Genomic DNA, 19,176 nt, shown 5'->3' with positions numbered 1-19,176 from the left:
CCCCCAGACCAACTGCTCCCCCCCAACCGGGGGGTGTTTCCCCCTCAAACGCCCCCCCAGGCCGGTTCTGTCCCCCCCCCCAACACCGGATCCGCCCCCCCGGGGGGGGGTTTGTGCCCCCCCCCCCCCGCACTAACCGGCCGCCGGTCGCCGCCCCGCGTCCCGCTCCGGCCTGGGCGGCCCCCGCGGGGTCATGGTCCCTTTAAGGCGGCTCCGCCTCCCCGCGCGTGACGTCAGACGCAGGGAGGGGCGTGGCGGCGGCGCCATGTTGGGAAGGTCAAGCCGCGGAGGGATTAGCGGGGGGGGGTGTGTGAAGGGGTGGGCGCCATATTGGGTGTGGCGTGGGGGGTGTGATGTCATCACAAGGCGACGGCGCCATGTTGGGAGCGGCGGGTGGGGTTGGAGGGGACCCCAAAATGGGGGGGGAATGGGGGTTCCCCGTGGGATTGAGAGCGGGGGGCACGCCCAGGTTGGTCTCTATGGACACCCCATGGTGACAGCACCCCAAGATTGTCCCTATGACCCCCCATGGTGGCAGCACCCCAAGATTGTCCCCATGGCCACCCCATGGTGACAGCACCCCAAGATTGTCCCCATGGCCCCCCCATGGTGGCAGCACCCCAAGATTGTCCCTATGACCCCCCCGGGGTGGCAGCACCCCAAGCTTGTCCCTATGGTGACAGCACCCCAAGATTGTCTCCATGGTGACAGCACCCCCAAGATTGTCCCCATGGCCACCCCATGGTGGCAGCACCCCCAAGATTGTCCCTATGGTGACAGCACCCCAAGATTGTCCCCATGACCCCCCCGGGGTGGCAGCACCCCAAGATTGTCCCCATGACCCCCCCATGGTGGCAGCACCCCAAGATTGTCCCCATGACCCCCCCGGGGTGACAGCACCCCAAGATTGTCCCCATTGCCACCCCATGGTGACAGCACCCCCAAGATTGTCTCCATGGTGACAGCACCCCAAGATTGTCCCCATGACCCCCCCGGGCTGGCAGCACCCCAAGATTGTCCCCATTGCCACCCCATGGTGACAGCACCCCAAGATTGTCCCTATGACCCCCCCGGGGTGGCAGCACCCCAAGATTGTCTCCATGGTGACAGCACCCCCAAGATTGTCCCCATGACCCCCCCGGGCTGGCAGCACCCCCAGGCTTGTCCCCATGGCCCCCCCAGGGTGACAGCATCCCCAAGATTGTCCCTATGGTGACAGCACCCAAGATTGTCCCCATGGTGACAGCACCCCCAAGATTGTCCCCATGGCCACCCCATGGTGACAGCACCCCCAAGATTGTCCCTATGGTGACAGCACCCCAAGATTGTCCCCATAACCCCGCCTGGGTGACAGCACCCCAAGATTGTCCCCATGACCCCCCCAGGGTGACAGCACCCCAAGATTGTCCCCATGACCCCCCCAGGCTTGTCCCCATGGTGACAGCACCCCAAGATTGTCCCCATGGTGACAACAGCCCCCCAGCAGCACAGACCCCCAGCTCTCCCAGGTCGCTTTATTGTCCCCTCCACGGTGACACCCAGGGGGTGGGGACATCCCCAGTGTCCCCACATGGGGCACGACCCCCCCCTGGGCTGAGTGACAGGAACAGGGCCCCGATTTGGGGTTAAATTGGCCCATTTTGGGGGCGGGGGGGTGGCAGCGCCTGGCACAGCGGCCACTGGTCCCGGTCCAGCCGCAGCAGCTGCTCCCGCGGTGACAGGAGGTGACAAAGCGGGACACAGTGCCACCCGCTGTCCCACGGGGACAAGGGACACGTGTGGCAGGCTTGGGGACAAGGACAGGGACATGACACCCATGGGGACAAAGGGTTTGGGGACAAGGGTGAGGACGTGTCCCCAGTGCAGCCAAGGGGTTGCTTGGCTTGGGGACAAGGACAGGGACAGTCCCTGATGTGGCCAAGGGGCTTGGGGACAGGGACACACGACCCTTATGGGGACAAGGGGCTTGGGGACAGGGACACACGACCCTTATGGGGACAAGGGGCTTGGGGACAAGGACAGGGACAGTCCCTGATGTGGCCAAGGGGCTTGGGGACATGTCCCCAGTGCAGGCAAGGGGCTGCTTGGCTTGGGGACAAGGACAGGGACGTGTCCCTGATGTGGCCAAGGGGCTTGGGGACAGGGACACATGACCCTTACGGGGACAAGGGGCTTGGGGACAAGGACAGGGATGTGTCCCTGATGTGGCCAAGGGGTTTGGGGACAGGGACACGACCCTATGGGGACAAGGAGCTTGGGGACAGGGACACACAACCCTTACGGGGACAAGGGGCTTGGGGACAAGGACAGGGACACGACCCTAACATGGCCAAGGGTGGGGACATATCCCCAGTGCAGCCAAGGGGCTACTTGGCTTGGGGACAAGGACAGGGACACGACCCAGTGGGGACAAGGGGCTTGGGGACAAGGACAGGGACAGTCCCTGATGTGGCCAAGGGGCTTGGGGACAGGGACACACGACCCTTATGGGGACAAGGGGCTTGGGGACAAGGACAGGGACAGTCCCTGATATGGCCAAGGGGCCTGGGGACAGGGACACACAACCCTTATGGGGACAAGGGGCTTGGGGACAAGGACAGGGACAGTCCCTGATGTGGCCAAGGGGCTTGGGGACAGGGACACACGACCCTTATGGGGACAAGGACAGGGACGCGTCCCTGATGTGGCCAAGGGGCCTGGGGACAAGGACACACGACCCTTATGGGGACAAGGGGCTTGGGGACAAGGACAGGGACAGTCCCTGATGTGGCCAAGGGGCTTGGGGACAGGGACACACGACCCTTATGGGGACAAGGGGCTTGGGGACAAGGGGCTTGGGGACAGTCCCTGATGTGGCCAAGGGTGGGGACATGTCCCCAGTGCAGCCAAAGGGCTACTTGGCTTGGGGACAAGGACAGGGACATGACCCTATGGGGACAAGGGGCTTGGGGACAAGGACAGGGACAGTCCCTGATGTGGCCAAGGGGCTTGGGGACAGGGACACGACCCTATGGGGACAAGGGGCTTGGGGACAGGGACACACGACCCTTACGGGGACAAAGGGCTTGGGGACAAGGACAGGGACAGTCCCTGATGTGGCCAAGGGGTTTGGGGACATGTCCCCAGTGCAGCCAAAGGGCTGCTTGGCTTGGGGACAAGGACAGGGACGTGTCCCTGATGTGGCAAAGGGGTTTGGGGACAAGGACAGAGACATTTCCCTGATGCCCCCAAGGGGCTGTTTGGCCTGGGGACAAGGACAGGGACATGTTCCCAATGCTGCCACCGGGCAGCTGGGCTTGGGGACAAGGGTGGGGACATGTCCCCCGTGCAGCCAAGGGGCTGTTTGGCTTGGGGACAAGGACAGGGACGTGGCCAAGGGTGGGGACATGTCCCCAGTGCAGCCAAAGGGCTCCTTGGCTTGGGGACAAGGACAGGGACACGACCCTATGGGGACAAGGGGCTTGGGGACAAGGACAGGGACAGTCCCTGATGTGGCCAAGGGGCTTGGGGACAGGGACACACGACCCTTATGGGGACAAGGGGCTTGGGGACAAGGACAGGGACGTGTCCCTGATGTGGCCAAGGGGCCTGGGGACAGGGACACGACCCTTATGGGGCCAAGGGGCTTGGGGACAAGGACAGGGACAGTCCCTGATGTGGCCAAGGGGTTTGGGGACAAGGACACATGACCCTATGGGGACAAGGCGCTTGGGGACAAGGACAGGGACAGTCCCTGATGTGGCCAAGGGGCTTGGGGACAGGGACACACGACCCTTATGGGGACAAGGGGCTTGGGGACAAGGACAGGGACACGACCCTAACGTGGCCAAGGGTGGGGACATGTCCCCAGTGCAGCCAAGGGGCTACTTGGCTTGGGGACAAGGACAGGGACACGCCCCTATGGGGACAAGGGGCTTGGGGACAAGGACAGGGACAGTCCCTGATGTGGCCAAGGGGCTTGGGGACAGGGACACACGACCCTTATGGGGACAAGGAGCTTGGGGACAGGGACACACGACCCTTATGGGGACAAGGGGCTTGGGGACAAGGACAGGGACAGTCCCTGATGTGGCCAAGGGGCTTGGGGACAAAGGCACGAGACCTGGGGGTGTCACAGAGCTCCAAGTGTCCCCCCCAAACACATCCAGGGGGTCACAAGCCTCACGTTGATCCCCTTGGGGGGGTCACAAGTGTCCATCCGGTGTCCCCATGCGCAGGGGACACTGTCACCATCTGTCCCCAATCTTTGGGGTCCGAAGTGGGTAAAATTAGCCGATAAAATAAATTAAAACCGGGGGGGGGGGGTCCCTCAATTCACCAGCAGCGCGTTGTCCTGCAGAGGAGCCCTGCGGGGAGACAGGAATGGGGTGAAAACGGGCAAATTTGGTGAAAAATGGCTTCGATTTGGGCACGAGAGCTCAAGGGACACCCCAAAAATGACAAGGGGGGGACATACGGGGGGTGACACCCACACATAACGTCCCCCATGGGCTGGAAATGCACTAAAATCAATGTGAGTTTTGCGCTGGAGGGATGGATATGGGGGGGTCTGAGTGTCCCCAAGTGTCCCCAAATGTCACCAAATGTCCCCAAAGTGTCCCCAAAAACTCACCGCTCGCAGCAGCAGAAGACGGAGCAGCCGGGGGGGCTGTGGCGGCGGAATTTGCCGGATTTGGGGGTGTCGGTGCATTGGGCGATGAAGGTTTGGAGCTGGGACGTGGGTGCGTCGCCCTCGCATTGATGCTGCGGGGACAGAAAAGAGGGGGTTTTACCCCAAAATAAAGGGATGGGAGAGACCCTGAAAATGGGATTTTTAGTGGGAAAAGGACATTGGATCCCCCAGTGACAAAAAATTGGGTTTTCAATGGGAAATAAGGCGCTGAAAATGGGGTTTTTAGTGGGAAAAAGGAGCCTGGATCCATCTGGTGACAAAAAAACGTTATTTTCAATGGGAAAAGAGACCTGAAAATGGGGTTTTTAGGGGGAAAAAGGAGCCTGGATCCATCTGGTGACAAAAAAGATGATTTTCAATGGGAAATAAGACCCTGAAAATGGGGTTTTTAGTGGGAAAAAGGACCCTGGATCCATCTGGTGACAAAAAACAGGATTTTCAATGGGAAATAAGACCCTGAAAATGGGTTTTTTAGTGGGAAAAAGGAGCCTGGATCCATCTGGTGACGAAAAACAGCATTTTCAATGGGAAATAAGACCCTGAAAATGGGGTTTTTAGTGGGAAAAGGAGCCTGGATCCATCTGGTGACAAAAAAGATGATTTTCAATGGGAAATAAGACCCTGAAAATGGGGTTTTTAGTGGGAAAAAGGAGCCTGGATCCATCTGGTGACGAAAAAGATGATTTTCAATGGGAAATAAGACCTGAAAATGGGGTTTTTAGTGGGAAAAAGGAGCCTGGATCCATCTGGTGACAGAAAATGGTATTTTCAATGGGAAAGGAGGCCCTGAAAATGGGATTTTTAGTGGGAAAAAGGAGCCTGGATCCATCTGGTGACAAAAAAGATGATTTTCAATGGGAAATAAGACCCTGAAAATGGGATTTTTAGTGGGAAAAAGGAGCCTGGATCCATCTGGTGACAAAAAAGATGATTTTCAATGGGAAATAAGACCCTGAAAATGGGGTTTTTAGTGGGAAAAAGGAGCCTGGATCCATCTGGTGACAAAAAAGATGATTTTCAATGGGAATAAGACCCTGAAAATGGGGTTTTTAGTGGGAAAAAGGAGCCTGGATCCATCTGGTGACGAAAAAGATGATTTTGAATGGGAAAGGAGACCCTGAAAATGGGATTTTTAGTGGGAAAAAGGAGCCTGGATCCATCTGGTGACAGAAAATGGTATTTTCAATGGGAAAGGAGGCCCTGAAAATGGGATTTTTAGTGGGAAAAAGGAGCCTGGATCCATCTGGTGACAAAAAAGATGATTTTCAATGGGAAATAAGACCTGAAAATGGGGTTTTTAGTGGGAAAAAGGAGCCTGGATCCATCTGGTGACAAAAAGATGATTTTCAATGGGAAATAAGACCCTGAAAATGGGGTTTTTAGTGGGAAAAAGGAGCCTGGATCCATCTGGTGACAAAAAACAGGATTTTCAATGGGAACGGAGACCCTGAAAATGGGGTTTTTAGTGGGAAAAGGAGCCTGGATCCATCTGGTGACAAAAACCAGGATTTTCAATGGGAAATAAGACCCTGAAAATGGGATTTTTAGTGGGAAAAAGGAGCCTGGATCGATCTGGTGACAAAAAAACGTTATTTTCAATGGGAAAAGAGACCTGAAAATGGGATTTTTAGTGGGAAAAAGGAGCCTGGATCCATCTGGTGACAAAAAAGAGGGTCTCCTTTCCCATTGAAAATCCTGAAAATGGGATTTTTAGTGAGAAAAGGAGCCTGGATCCATCTGGTGACAAAAAAGATGATTTTCATGGGAAATAAGACCCTGAAAATGGGGTTTTTAGGGGGAAAAAGGAGCCTGGATCCACCTGGTGACAGAAAACTGACACTTTCCAATGGGAAAGGGGACACCAAACCCATCCAGTGCCAAAACCCAGCGTTCCCCTCCACCCAAAACACAAGCTGAGCTTAAGGAGATTTAGACCTGACCTTAATGGTCTCGTAGGAGCCGGTGATGAGGGCGATGAAGAGGCTGAGCACCATGTAGATGAAGAGGCTGATGAAGGTGTAGAGGTAGATCTGGCTGAACAGCCACACCAGGTAACTGTGTTGCTGCATTTCGGCGAATGTCACAAACATGTCGTCGCCGTTGATGAGCGAGAAGAGACACTCGGACACCATGGAGAGCGAGCGGAACTGCGGCGAGACGCCCGAAATGGGGGTTATTTGTCCCCAAACGCCACCTGGATGCAGATGGGGGGGGTGACAGCCCTAAAAATGTCACCTTGACATGGTAGGGCCCCAGGACGATCCACCCGCAGAAGCAATAGCCCAGGTAGATGACGGCCACGCAGCAGCAGAAGCGGATGACGTTGGGAAGCGCCACCCGTAAGGTGACGATGAGGATCTGCGGGGGTGAAAATGTCACGGAATCTGTTAGAAGGGAGCTTGAAAAATCATCTTTTTCCCCGGAGCGGGGACACACGGGTGAGGTTACAAAGGGACCAAGGTGGGTTTGAGCGACCCGCGAGCTGCCTCAAAATGGCGCCAGAATCACCTCAGGGCTCAAAATGGCGGCGCCAAAATCACCTCAGGGATCAAAATGGCGCCAGAATCGCCTCAGGGCTCAAAATGGCGTCAGAATCACCTCAGGGATATCAAAATGGCCCCAAAATAACCTCAGGGACATCAAAATGGTGCCAGAATCACCTCAGGGCTCAAAATGGCGCCACCAGAATCACCTCAGGGCTCAAAATGGCGCCACCAGAATCACCTCAGGGCTCAAAATGGCGCCACCAGAATCACCTCAGGGATCAAAATGGCGCCACCAGAATCACCTCAGGGATCAAAATGGCGGCACCAGAATCACCTCAGGGCTCAAAATGGTGGCGCCAAAATCACCTCAGGGCTCAAAATGGCGTCACCAGAATCACCTCAGGGCTCAAAATGGTGGCATCAGGACATCAAAATGGCTTTAAAACACAAACTGTGGGCCCAGGGGCACCCGTATCACCTCAGGGCTCAAAATTGTGGCACCAGAGGCACTGAAATCGCCTCAAAACACAAAATGGTGGCCCCAGAAGCACTGAAATCACCTGAAAACACAAAATGGTGGCCCCAGGGGTGCCAGAATCACCTCAGGGCTCAAAATGGGGGCACCAGAGGCACTGAAATCACCTCAAAACACAAAATGGCAGCCCCAGGGGCACCAGAATTGCCTCAGGGCTCAAAAATGGCGCCAGAATCACCTCAGGGCTCAAAATGGCGCCACCAGAATCACCTCAGGGATCAAAAATGGCGCCAAAATCACCTCAGGCATCAAAATGGTGGCATCAGGGACATCAAAATGGCTTTAAAACACAAACTGTGGGCCCAGAGGCACACATATCACCTCAGCTCTTAAAATTGTGGCACCAGAGGCACTGAAATCGCCTCAAAACACAAAATGGTGGCCCCAGGGGTGCCAGAATCACCTCAGGGCTCCCAAATGGCACCAGAATCACCTCAGGGCTCAAAATTGTGGCACCAGAGGCACTGAAATCACCTCAAAACACAAAATGGCAGCCCCAGGGGCACCAGAATTGCCTCAGGGCTCAAAAATGGCGCCAGAATCACCTCAGGGCTCAAAATGGCGCCACCAGAATCACCTCAGGGACATCAAAATGGCCCCAAAATCACCTCAGGGACATCAAAATGGCCCCAAAATCACCTCAGGGACATCAAAATGGCGCCGCCAGAATCACCTCAGGGACATCAAAATGGCCCCAAAATCACCTCAGGGACATCAAAATGGCGCCGCCAGAATCACCTCAGGGATCAAAAATGGCGCCAAAATCACCTCAGGCATCAAAATGGTGGCATCAGGGACATTAAAATGGCTTTAAAACACAAACTGTGGGCCCAGGGGCACCCATATCACCTCAGCACTTAAAATTGTGGCACCAGAGGCACTGAAATCACCTCAAAACACAAAATGGCAGCCCCAGGGGCACCAGAATCGCCTCAGGGCTCAAAAATGGCGCCAGAATCACCTCAGGGCTCAAAATGGCGCCACCAGAATCACCTCAGTGTCACCCACTCCTCCCAGTTTGGTGTCACCAGCAAACTGGTTGATCCCTCATCCAAGTCATTGATGAATCTATCGACCAGCACTGGTCCCAGCACCGACCCTTGAGGGACTCCGCTAGACAACAGGGTGAAGCGCCCATTGTCACCCCAATGTCCCCATCGGAGCGGAGCCGGGTGCCAACCGAGCATGGAGATTGTCCCCTGGTGTCACTGTGTCCCCATCACTCACGTTGTACTTCTGGAAGAAGGTGAGGTAGCGGATGACGCCCACCCAGACCAACAACGTGGACGTGCCCAGCAAGATGCTGCAGACGTCATAGCTGGCAAAGTTCTGTGGGGACAGAGGTGACAACGGGCATGAGGCGCCATCCCTGGTGTCGCCAACGTTGTCCCCAACACCCTCACAACCCCCTGTGCCAGCCATAAGTGTCATGGCGCTGCCACAAGCCACGCCGTTCCAACAAGGCTTGTCCCTTTGTTGTCACCTCCTTGTCCCCAAAGGAAAAATGGGGGTCAGGATGTCCCCAATTCTGTCCCCTAACCCGCCGTCGCAGCCCAGAAGCGTCACCATGGCACACAACACATGGCCAAGCACCCAGAGGTGGCCGTTGTGTGGCTTTGCCATAGTGAAATGTCCCCTCCCTGGAGTATCGGGCCACCCAAAGCTTCGCGTCGCCCCCCGTTGTCACCCCCCGGTGTCCCCGTCACCTTGGACTCGATGCCGATCTTCATGATGGTGCCCAGGACGGTGAGGACGTCGCTGATGACCAGGAGGATGTACCAGCCATTGAGGAACTCCATGCGGTCGCCCAGGCCCACGCCGCGGTCGTAACGGCGCCGGAAAAAGCGGCAGAATTCCTACGGGATGGGGGAAAACCAAAAATTAACCCAAAAATCAGCGTTTTACTTCTATTTCAGGAAGCTTCTACTCTGCTGTCCACAAGCGTTGTCGCGTTTATCTACAGGAGAACGTGACGAACGCTGAATAGTCGCACAAAAGTGTTCAGTGCTGTTGTTCAGTGTTGTTGTTCAGTGTTGCAAAGTGAATAATGATGAGAAAAGCAACAATTTTGACGTTTCTTTTTGGGGTATCTGGGCAGAACAACCCCAGGTTTCAGTGTAAGTTGGGAACGAACTGTTGGAGTGGTGAAAAGGGAGCTGGGGGTCCTGGGGACAGCAGGATGAGCATGAGAAAAGGGTTTAGTTCAGATACTGTCAGGGTATACTTGGGAAACATATATATATATATATAATATATACAGCCATAGCACCCTGAGAACGCCCCATCTCATCTGATCTGGGAAGCTAAGCAGGGTCGGGCCCGGTCAGTGCTTGGATGGGAGACCAATGGTACCTGGGGGGAATTAGAAGGGGGTGGTCAGTAGGTCAGAGAGGTTCTCCTGCCTCTCTACTCTGCCCTTGAAAAAAGGGTTTAGTTCAGATACTATCAGGATATACTTGGGGAATGTATGTATACGTATATATTTTTTTTTATATATATATATAAAATATACAGGCATAGCACCCTGAGAACACCTGATCTCATCTGATGTGGGAAGCTAAGCAGGGTCGGGCCCGGTCAGTGCTTGGATGGGAGACCAATGGTACCTGGGGTGGGTTAGAAGGGGGGTGGTCAGTAGGTCAGAGAGGTTCTCCTGCCTCTCTGCTCTGCCCTTGAGTTGAGATATTATCAAGATATATTTGGTGAATATGTATATACATATATATAAAATATCTACAGCCATAGCACCCTGAGAACACCTGATCTTGTGTGATCTGGGAAGCTAAGCAGGGTCGGGCCCGGTCAGCGCTTGGATGGGAGACCAATGGGACCTGGGGTGGGTTAGAAGGGGGGTGGTCGGCAGGTCAGAGAGGTTCTCCTGCCCCTCTACTCTGCCCTTTAGTTCAGATACTATCAGGATATACTTGGGGAACATATATATATCCATATAGATAATATATACAGCCATAGCACCCTGAGAACGCCCCATCTCGTCTGATGTGGGAAGCTAAGCAGGGTCGGGCCCGGTCAGTGCTTGGATGGGAGACCAGCTGGGAACAGCGGGTGCTGTGGCTGAGCCAGCACTGGGCCCTTGTGGCCAGGAAGCCAATGGGACCTGGGGGGGTTAGAAGGGGGGGGTCAGTAGGTCACAGAGGTTCTCCTGCCCCTCTGCTCTGCCCTGGGGAGGCCACACCTGGAATACTGTGTCACATCTGGAATAGTGTGTCCAGTTCTGGCCCCTCAAGTACAGGGAACTGAACCAACACTCTGTGATTCTGTTTTCACACCCCCTCCCGCTGTCCCCACGTCACTCACGTGCTGCAGCATCAAGCCCCGGACGATGGAGCGTGCGCAGAGGACGAACGACAACGAGCACACCAGGATGACGACGACGTCGAAGAGCAACCGGAACGAGTTGTCACCTGCAAGGGGAGGGGGACGGTCCCTGCGACACAAGGACAGTGCCTCCGTGGAGAAGTCGCAGGTCTGGGGACACCGGGGACATTGGGGACATTGGGGGGTGGCATCATTGGGGAGAACTGGGGGGAACAGGGACAGTGGTGCCATCGTGGCCAGAGGCATTGGGGATGGAGATCAGCACCATGTGTGACAAACATGGCGCCTCTGAGGAGAAGTCGCAGGTCGGGGGACACCGGGGACCTTGGGGACATCAGGGGACTGGGTGTCCGTGGTGACAGTGACCCTTGGTGCCACCACAGTGTCCCCAACTGGGCATCCTATGGGGACAAAGACCCTCGGTGTCCCCAATTGGGCATCCCATGGGGACGAGGACCCTTGGTGTCACCATGATGTCCCCAGTTGGGCGTCCTATGGGACCCATCGTGGGGTGGTGGGACCTGTCATGGGGTGCTGGGACCCGCAGTTGGGTGCTGGGACCTGTCATGGGGTGCTGGGACCCGCGGTTGGGTGCTGGGACCTGTCATGGGGTGCTGGGACCCGCGGTTGGGTGCTGGGACCTGTCATGGGGTGCTGGGACCCGCGGTTGGGTGCTGGGACCTCTCATGGGGTGGTGGGACCCGCGGTTGGGTGCTGGGACCTCTCATGGGGTGGTGGGACCCGCGGTTGGGTGCTGGGACCTCTCATGGGGTGGTGGGACCCGCGGTTGGGTGCTGGGACCTCTCATGGGGTGGTGGGACCCGCGGTTGGGTGCTGGGACCCGCGGTTGGGTGCTGGGACCCGCGGTTGGGTGCTGGGACCTGTCATGGGGTGGCGGGACCCGCGGTTGGGTGCTGGGACCTGTCATGGGGTGGCGGGACCCGCGGTTGGGTGCTGGGACCCGCGGTTGGGTGCTGGGACCTGTCATGGGGTGCTGGGACCCGCGGTTGGGTGCTGGGACAGGCGCCACCGTTGTCACACCTCGGCCGAAGACGCTGGGGTCTTTGCATTCCTTGATGTCGGCTCGGTTGTCCAGGCGGATTTTCACCCGGCCGCTGTGCGCCTTGTTGTCAAACGTGATCTGGGGACAAAACGGGGACCGATTCCTCTTTACATTTCTGCTCGCAATAATAGGATACGCTATAAAATATTTACTACGTCTGGAATTCAGAAGCTGCTGTTTTGCACATCGTGAACCTTAAGAGAGAGGAATCGCTTCAGGATGTCGCAGGGACAACGTCCACTTGACATCAGGCAAGAAAATACATTTAAAAAATGAAAATAAGGGAATTCAGAGAGTGAGAAAGTTGTTGGATTGTCCACATCAGACAATTTTTAGCCTTGTTTGTACTGACATGGCCCCACGTCCCATTCACCCTTCACACTGTCCCCCTCCCCAATGTCTCCATGTCCCAATTCCCCCTCCTCAATGTCCCCATGTCCCATTATCCCCACTGTCCCCATGTCCCATTATCCCCCATGTCCCCATGTCCCATTCCCCCTCCCCACTGTCCCCATGTCCCATTATCCCCACTGTCCCCATGTCCCAATTCCCCCTCTCCCTGGTGTCCCCATGTCCCATTATCCCCAGTATCCCCCTCCCCACTGTCCCCATGTCCCATTTCCCCCTCCTCAGTGTCCCCATGGCCCATTATCCCCCATGTCCCATTATCCCCAGTGTCCCCATGTCCCCATTCCTCCTCCTCAGTGTCCCCATGTCCCATTATCCCCAGTACCCCCTCCCCACTGTCCCCATGTCCCAATTCCCCCTCTCCCTGGTGTCCCCATGTCCCATTATCCCCACTGTCCCAATATCCCACTGTTCCCATGTCCCATTCACCCCTCCCCACTGTCCCCATGTCCCATTATCCCCAGTGTCCCCCTCCCCAGTGTCCCCATGTCCCATTTCCCCCTCTGCCTGGTGTCCCCATGTCCCATTATCCCCTGTGTCCCCATGTCCCGTTATCCCCCGTGTCCCCCTCCCCGCTGTCCCCATGTCCCAATTCCCCCTCTCCCTGGTGTCCCCATGTCCCATTATCACCAGTATGCCCCTCCCCACTGTCCCCATGTCCCATTATCCCCAGTGTCCCAATATCCCACTGTCCCCATGTCCCAATTCCCCCTCTCCCTGGTGTCCCCATGTCCCATTATCCCCAGTATCCCCCTCCCCACTGCTCCCATGTCCCATTTCCCCCTCCTCAGTGTCCCCATGTCCCATTATCCCCCATGTCCCCATGTCCCATTCCCCCTCCCCACTGTCCCCATGTCCCACTATCCCCAGTGTCCCCCTCCCTACTGTCCCCATGTCCCAATTCCCCCTCTCCCTGGTGTCCCCATGTCCCATTATCCCCAGTGTCCCCATGTCCCATTACCCTCAGTGTCCCCATGTCCCAATTCCCCCCCCGCAGTGTCCCCATGTCCCAGTGTCCCCATGTCCCATTATCCCCAGTGTCCCCATGTCCCACTACCCCCAGTGTCCCATTATCCCCACTACCCCCAGTGTCCCATTATCCCCACTGTCCCATTCACCCCTTCCCAGTGTCCCCATGTCCCCATGTCCCATTATCCCCACTGTCCCATTCACCCCTCCCCAGTGTCCCCATGTCCCAGTGTCCCATTATCCCCAGTGTCCCCACGTCCCATTATCCCCACTGTCCCATTCACCCCTCCCCAGTGTCCCCATGTCCCCACGAGGGCCGGTGTCACCCCGGTTGCATCACCCCCGTTGCGTCACCCCCGTTGCGTCACCCGGCCGCACTCACGGTGATGGTGAAGGTGTAACAGTCGGGGATCTCGTTGTTGATGATGGTTTGGATGTTGATGGCCTTCAACTTGAACTGGATGGTGACATTGATGAGCCTGCGGGATGGGACACACATCAAATCCCCCTCTGGGGGGGATCAAGCATAACAAACCCCCCAAAAACCACCACACTGGGGTCAAACCACCCACAAACGGGGGGGAAACATCATCTGGGGGTGCGGATGGTGCTGGGACTTCGAGTGGATTTTAAACGTCCCCGTTTCGGTTCAGCCGACACCGTCCGGATGTTCTTGATGCCAAATTGTGGGACCCGGTGGATTTTGGGGGGGGTGATGGTGACGTTACTTGTGAAACTTGAGGGTGAAGTTCTTGTAGCCGCGCTCCAGCTCGGGGGGAAGGGGCTGCGGGTCCTCAGGGTCCACGCCCAGACAGTCTGTGGGGAGTGAAAAACACCGTCACGGACCCCGAAAAGGCAGAAAACTGACCCAAAAAGCCCCTCCAGGACACAGCGGGGGCCTCGGTGTCCCCAAAACCCACCAGTGGTCATCTCAGGGTTGATACTGAAGGATGTTCGAGGCACCTCAGGTCCCTCAAACCCCATAAAAGGACCCAAAAGCCACCCCAGAACCCACTGGTGGCCGCAGGATGAGGAACCTCAACCCCGTTGTCCCCAAAACCCACCGGTGACAACCTTGGGGTCAATATTGAAGGATGTCCAAGGCCCTAGTGGTGGCCCCATTGTCCCCAAAACCCACTGGTGACAACCTTGGGGTCAATACTGAAGAATGTCTGAGGCTTCTCAGACTCCCTCATACCCCATAAAAGGACCCAAAACCCACCCCAGAACCCACTGGTGGCCGCAGCATGAGGAACCTCAACCCCGTTGTCCCCACAACCCACCGGTGACAACCTTATGGTCAATACAGAAGGATGTCCAAGGCCCCTCAGACCCCCTCAGGACCCACTGGTGGCCCCATTGTCCCCAAAATCCACCAGTGACAACCTTGGGGTTGATATTGAAGTACGTCCAAGGTCCCACAAACCCCCCCAAACCCCCAAAAAGGACCCAAAACCCACCCCAGAACCCCAAAACCCACCCCAGAACCCACTGGTGGCCACAGGATGAGGAACCTCAACCCTGTTGTCCCCACAACCCACCAGTGACAACCTTGGGGTTGATACTGAAGGACATCCAAGGTCCCACAAGCCCCCTCAAAGCCCAGAAATGGACCCAAAACCCACCCCAGAACCCACTGGTGGCCACAGCATGAGGAACCTCAACCCCGTTGTCCCCACAACCCACCAGTGACAACCTTGGGGTCAATACTGAAGGACGTGCAAGGCCCCTCAGCCCACCCAAGCCCCATAAAAGGACTCAAAACCCACCCCAGAACCCACTGGTGGCCACAGCATGAGGAACCTCAACCCCGTTGTCCCCACAACCCACCGGTGACAACCTTGGGGTCAATATTGAAGAATGTCCAAGGCCCCTCAGATCCCCTCAGGACCCACTGGTGGTCCCATTGTCCCCAAAACCCACTGGACACAATCTCGTGATTGATATGAATTGATGGCCAAGCCCTACACTGACCCCTCAGCCCCCCCAGACCCCACAAAAGGACTCAAAACCCACCCCAGAACCCACTGGTGGCCGCATGACGAGCAACCTCAACCCCGTTGTCCCCACAACCCACCGGTGACAACCTTGGGGTCAATACTGAAGGACGTGCAAGGCCCCTCAGCCCACCCAAGCCCCATAAAAGGACTCAAAACCCACCCCAGAACCCCCTGGTGGCCGCAGGATGAGCAACCTCAACCCCGTTGTCCCCAAAACCCACCGGTGACAACCTTGGGGTCAATATTGAAGGATGTCCAAGGCCCCAGTGGTGGCCCCATTGTCCCCAAAACCCACTGGAGGCAACCTTGGGGTCAATACTGAAGGATGTCTGAGGCTTCTCAGATCCCTCAAACCCCATAAAAGGACTCAAAAGCCACCCCAGAACCCACTGGTGGCCGCAGGATGAGGAACCTCAACCCCGTTGTCCCCACAACCCACCAGTGACAACCTTGGGGTCAATATTGAAGGATGTCCAAGGCCCTAGTGGTGGCCCCATTGTCCCCAAAACCCACCGGTGACAACCTTGGGGTCAATACTGAAGGATGTCTGAGGCTTCTCAGACTCCCTCAAACCCCATAAAAGGACCCAAAACCCACCCCAGAACCCACTGGTGGCCGCAGGATGAGCGACCCCAACCCCGTTGTTCCCACAACCCACCGGTGACAACCTTGGGGTCGATGTTGAAGGTGTCGTTGGCCGGGTCGATGCGCCCTTTGCGATAATACTGCTGGCAGAGCAGCAGCGCCGAGCGGTTCCCCCCGGCGTCCTCCCGCGCGTAGGCGTAGCGCCCGATGCTCTCATTGGGAATGGCCAAGTACTGCAGGGGAACAAAACGTCCCCTCAGTGGCTCCGAGTCCCCTCGGTGTCCCCTCAGCGTCCCCTCATCACCTTCTCCACGGCATAGAAGACGCGGTCGTAGAGATCGCGCTGGGTGTAGACGGCGTAGGATTCGTCGGCGCCGTCCACGTAGCCCTTGAGGAAAAGGTGCTTGAAGGCCACCGTGTTCTCCTCCTTGAATGTCACCACCATCTGGTTGCTGAGCCCGAAGAGGATGAGCTGAGGGGACAAAGGTGACAAGGAGTCAAGCCTGGAAATCTTCAAGGCGCAGCTCGAAAAGCAGCTTGTGTGCCCCAAAATTGGGGCGCAGGGGAGGAAATGGCAGCAGCTGATGCAGAGGTGGCCCCAAGGAGACAAGGGGTGGGCAGAAGGTCCCCGAGGTTGTCCCCAAGTCCAGCTGGTGGCCCCCAAAGGCCACCGCTCCCCAGTGTCCCCATGTCCCATTATCCCTGTGTCCTATTCCCACCCTCCCCAGTGTCCCATTCCCCCTCTCAGCAGTGTCCCCACGTCCCATTCCCCCCTCCCAGTGTCCCCATGTCCCATTCCCACCCTCCCCAGTGTCCCCACGTCCCATTCCCCCCTCCCACTGTCCCCACGTCCCATTCCCCCCTCCCAGTGTCCCCATGTCCCATTCCCCCCTCCCCAGTGTCCCCACGTCCCATTATCCCCAGTGTCCCCATGTCCCATTCTCTCCTCCCTGGGGTCCCCATCTCCCATCCTCCCCAATGTCCCCATGTCCCATTCCCCCCTCCCCACTGCCCCCATGTCACAGTGTCCCCATGTCCCATTTACCCTCCCCACTGTCCCCACACACTGGTCCCCAGTGTCCCCACGTCCCATTATCCCACTCTTCACTGTCCCCATGTCCTACTATCCCCATGTCCCATTCCCCATCTCCCCAGTGTCCCCATGTCCCATTATCCCCCTTCCCAGTGTCCCCATGTCCCATTTACCCTCCCCACTGTCCCCACACACTGGTCCCCAGTGTCCCCATGTCCCATTATCCCACTCTTCACTGTCCCCATGTCCTACTATCCCCAGTGTCCCCATGTCCCATTCCCCATCTCCCCAGTGTCCCCATGTCCCATTATCCCCTTCCCCAGTGTCCCCATGTCCCATTATCCCCCTCCCCAGTGTCCCACTGTCCCCTCCCCAGTGTCCCCATGTCCCATTATCCCCAGTGTCCCCACACACTGGTGCCCAGTGTCCCCATGTCCCATTCCCCCTCTCCCCAGTGTCCCCATGTCCCAGTGTCCCCATGTCCCATTATCCCCCTCCCCAGTGTCCCCTTGTCCCACTGTCCCCTCCCCAGTGTCCCCATGTCCCATTATCCCCAGTGTCCCCACACACTGGTGCCCAGTGTCCCCATGTCCCATTCCCCCTCTCCCCAGTGTCCCCATGTCCCAGTGTCCCCATGTCCCAGTGTCCCCACACACTGGTGCCCAGTGTCCCCATGTCCCATTCCCCCTCTCCCCAGTGTCCCCATGTCCCAGTGTCCCCATGTCCCATTATCCCCAGTGTCCCCATGTCCCACTCCCCCCCTCCCCAGTGTCCCCTTGTCCCACTGTAGCCTCCCCAATGTCCCCTTGTCCCACTGTCCCCATGTCCCACTCCCCCCCTCCCCAGTGTCCCCCTGTCCCATTATCCCCCTCCCCAGTGTCCCCATGTCCCAGTGTCCCCATGTCCCATTATCCCCCTCCCCAGTGTCCCCTTGTCCCACTGTCCCCTCCCCAGTGTCCCCATGTCCCATTAGCCCCGGTGTCCCCACACACCGGTGCCCGGTGTCCCCATGTCCCATTCCCCCTCTCCCCAGTGTCCCCATGTCCCAGTGTCCCCTTGTCCCACTCCCCCCCTCCCCAGTGTCCCCATGACCCACTGTCCCCTCCCCAATGTCCCCTTGTCCCATTGTCCCCATATCCCACTCCCCCCATCCCCAGTGTCCCCACGTCCCACTGTCCCCATGTCCCACTGCCCCCCTCCCCAGTGTCCCCACGCCCCCTCCCCACCGCCCCGGCCCCCTCGTCCCCCCACCTGGACGGTGACCAGCAGGATCTTGGCCAACTGCAGCCCCAGCTTGACGGGCCGCCGGCCCCGCGCCCGGTACTTATCGCAGGGGCTCATGAAGAAATACTTGAGGCGGCGGCGCAGCTCCTCCTCCTCCGCCAGCACCGGAGACTCCGCCGTCCCGTAGCCGGGGCCGTGGCCCAGCAGCCGCTCGCTTTCTGAGGGCAAACGGCTCGTTAAGCGGCGGGGACCGGAGGCCTCGGCCGGTCCCGACCCCCGCGGCCGCTCCCGCTCACCAGACGCCGCCGCCATAGCGGCTTCACTGCCCGCCTCACATGACCGGAAGTGCCCGGCTGCCCGCCCCTTTGGGGCGTGGCCACGCGCATTTCACCGCCCACCCGGCGGTGGCCACGCCCACTGGTTGTGGTGGCCACGCCCACCCAGCGCTGTCGCTGCCACGGGGGCGGTGGGGGCGTGGCCATGGGGGGAATATGTCGATGGATGTGACACGTGGCCTTGGGGACACGTCCATGGGGGGTGACATGTGGCCCAGGGGACATGTCAATGGGTGGTGACATGTGGCCCAGGGGACACGTCCATAGATGGTGACATGTAGCATGGGGGGACATGTCTGTGGGTGGTGACATGTGGCCCAGGGGACACATCCATGGGTGGTGACATGTGGCATGGGGGGACATGGTGACACGTGGCATGGGGTGACATGTCCATGGATGGAGACACACGGCCCAGGGGACACATCCATGGGTGGTGACATGTGGTCCAGGGGACACATTCATGGATGGTGACATGTGGCATGGAGGGACATGTCCATGGATGGCGACACATGGCATGGGGGGACATGTCC

General features: G+C 57.8%; 1 protein-coding gene across 8 annotated transcripts; it reads right to left on the bottom strand.

Annotated features, from left to right (window-relative positions):
• Positions 1-1,507: 1,507 nt before the first annotated feature.
• On the bottom strand, positions 1,508-18,657 carry MCOLN1 (mucolipin TRP cation channel 1). 8 transcript variants are annotated; one of them, XR_014186107.1, is made up of 14 exons: positions 18,339-18,641; positions 16,359-16,526; positions 16,128-16,287; positions 14,198-14,285; positions 13,852-13,948; positions 12,071-12,170; positions 11,009-11,115; positions 9,400-9,549; positions 8,921-9,022; positions 6,908-7,030; positions 6,613-6,819; positions 4,613-4,743; positions 1,948-4,346; positions 1,508-1,908 (listed from the first exon to the last, which is right to left on the bottom strand). XR_014186107.1 is itself a non-coding variant. In XM_082073988.1 (14 exons), exons 1-14 carry the CDS (start codon positions 18,621-18,623, stop codon positions 4,310-4,312), a joined length of 1,677 nt encoding a protein of 558 aa, XP_081930114.1. In that variant the 5' UTR covers positions 18,624-18,657; the 3' UTR covers positions 1,508-4,309. The 8 variants fall into 8 exon arrangements, 2 of the variants coding, with proteins under 2 accessions (XP_081930114.1, XP_081930113.1); XR_014186108.1 differs by having other exon boundaries at positions 1,988-4,346; XR_014186109.1 differs by having other exon boundaries at positions 2,401-4,346.
• Between the last annotated feature and the right edge of the window lie 519 nt (positions 18,658-19,176).

The sequence above is a fragment of the Streptopelia decaocto genome (assembly GCF_964273445.1).
Source record: "Streptopelia decaocto genome assembly, chromosome: 29".
NCBI classification, from domain to species: Eukaryota; Metazoa; Chordata; class Aves; order Columbiformes; family Columbidae; genus Streptopelia; species Streptopelia decaocto.
This window is presented reverse-complemented; position numbering and strand designations above follow the sequence as displayed.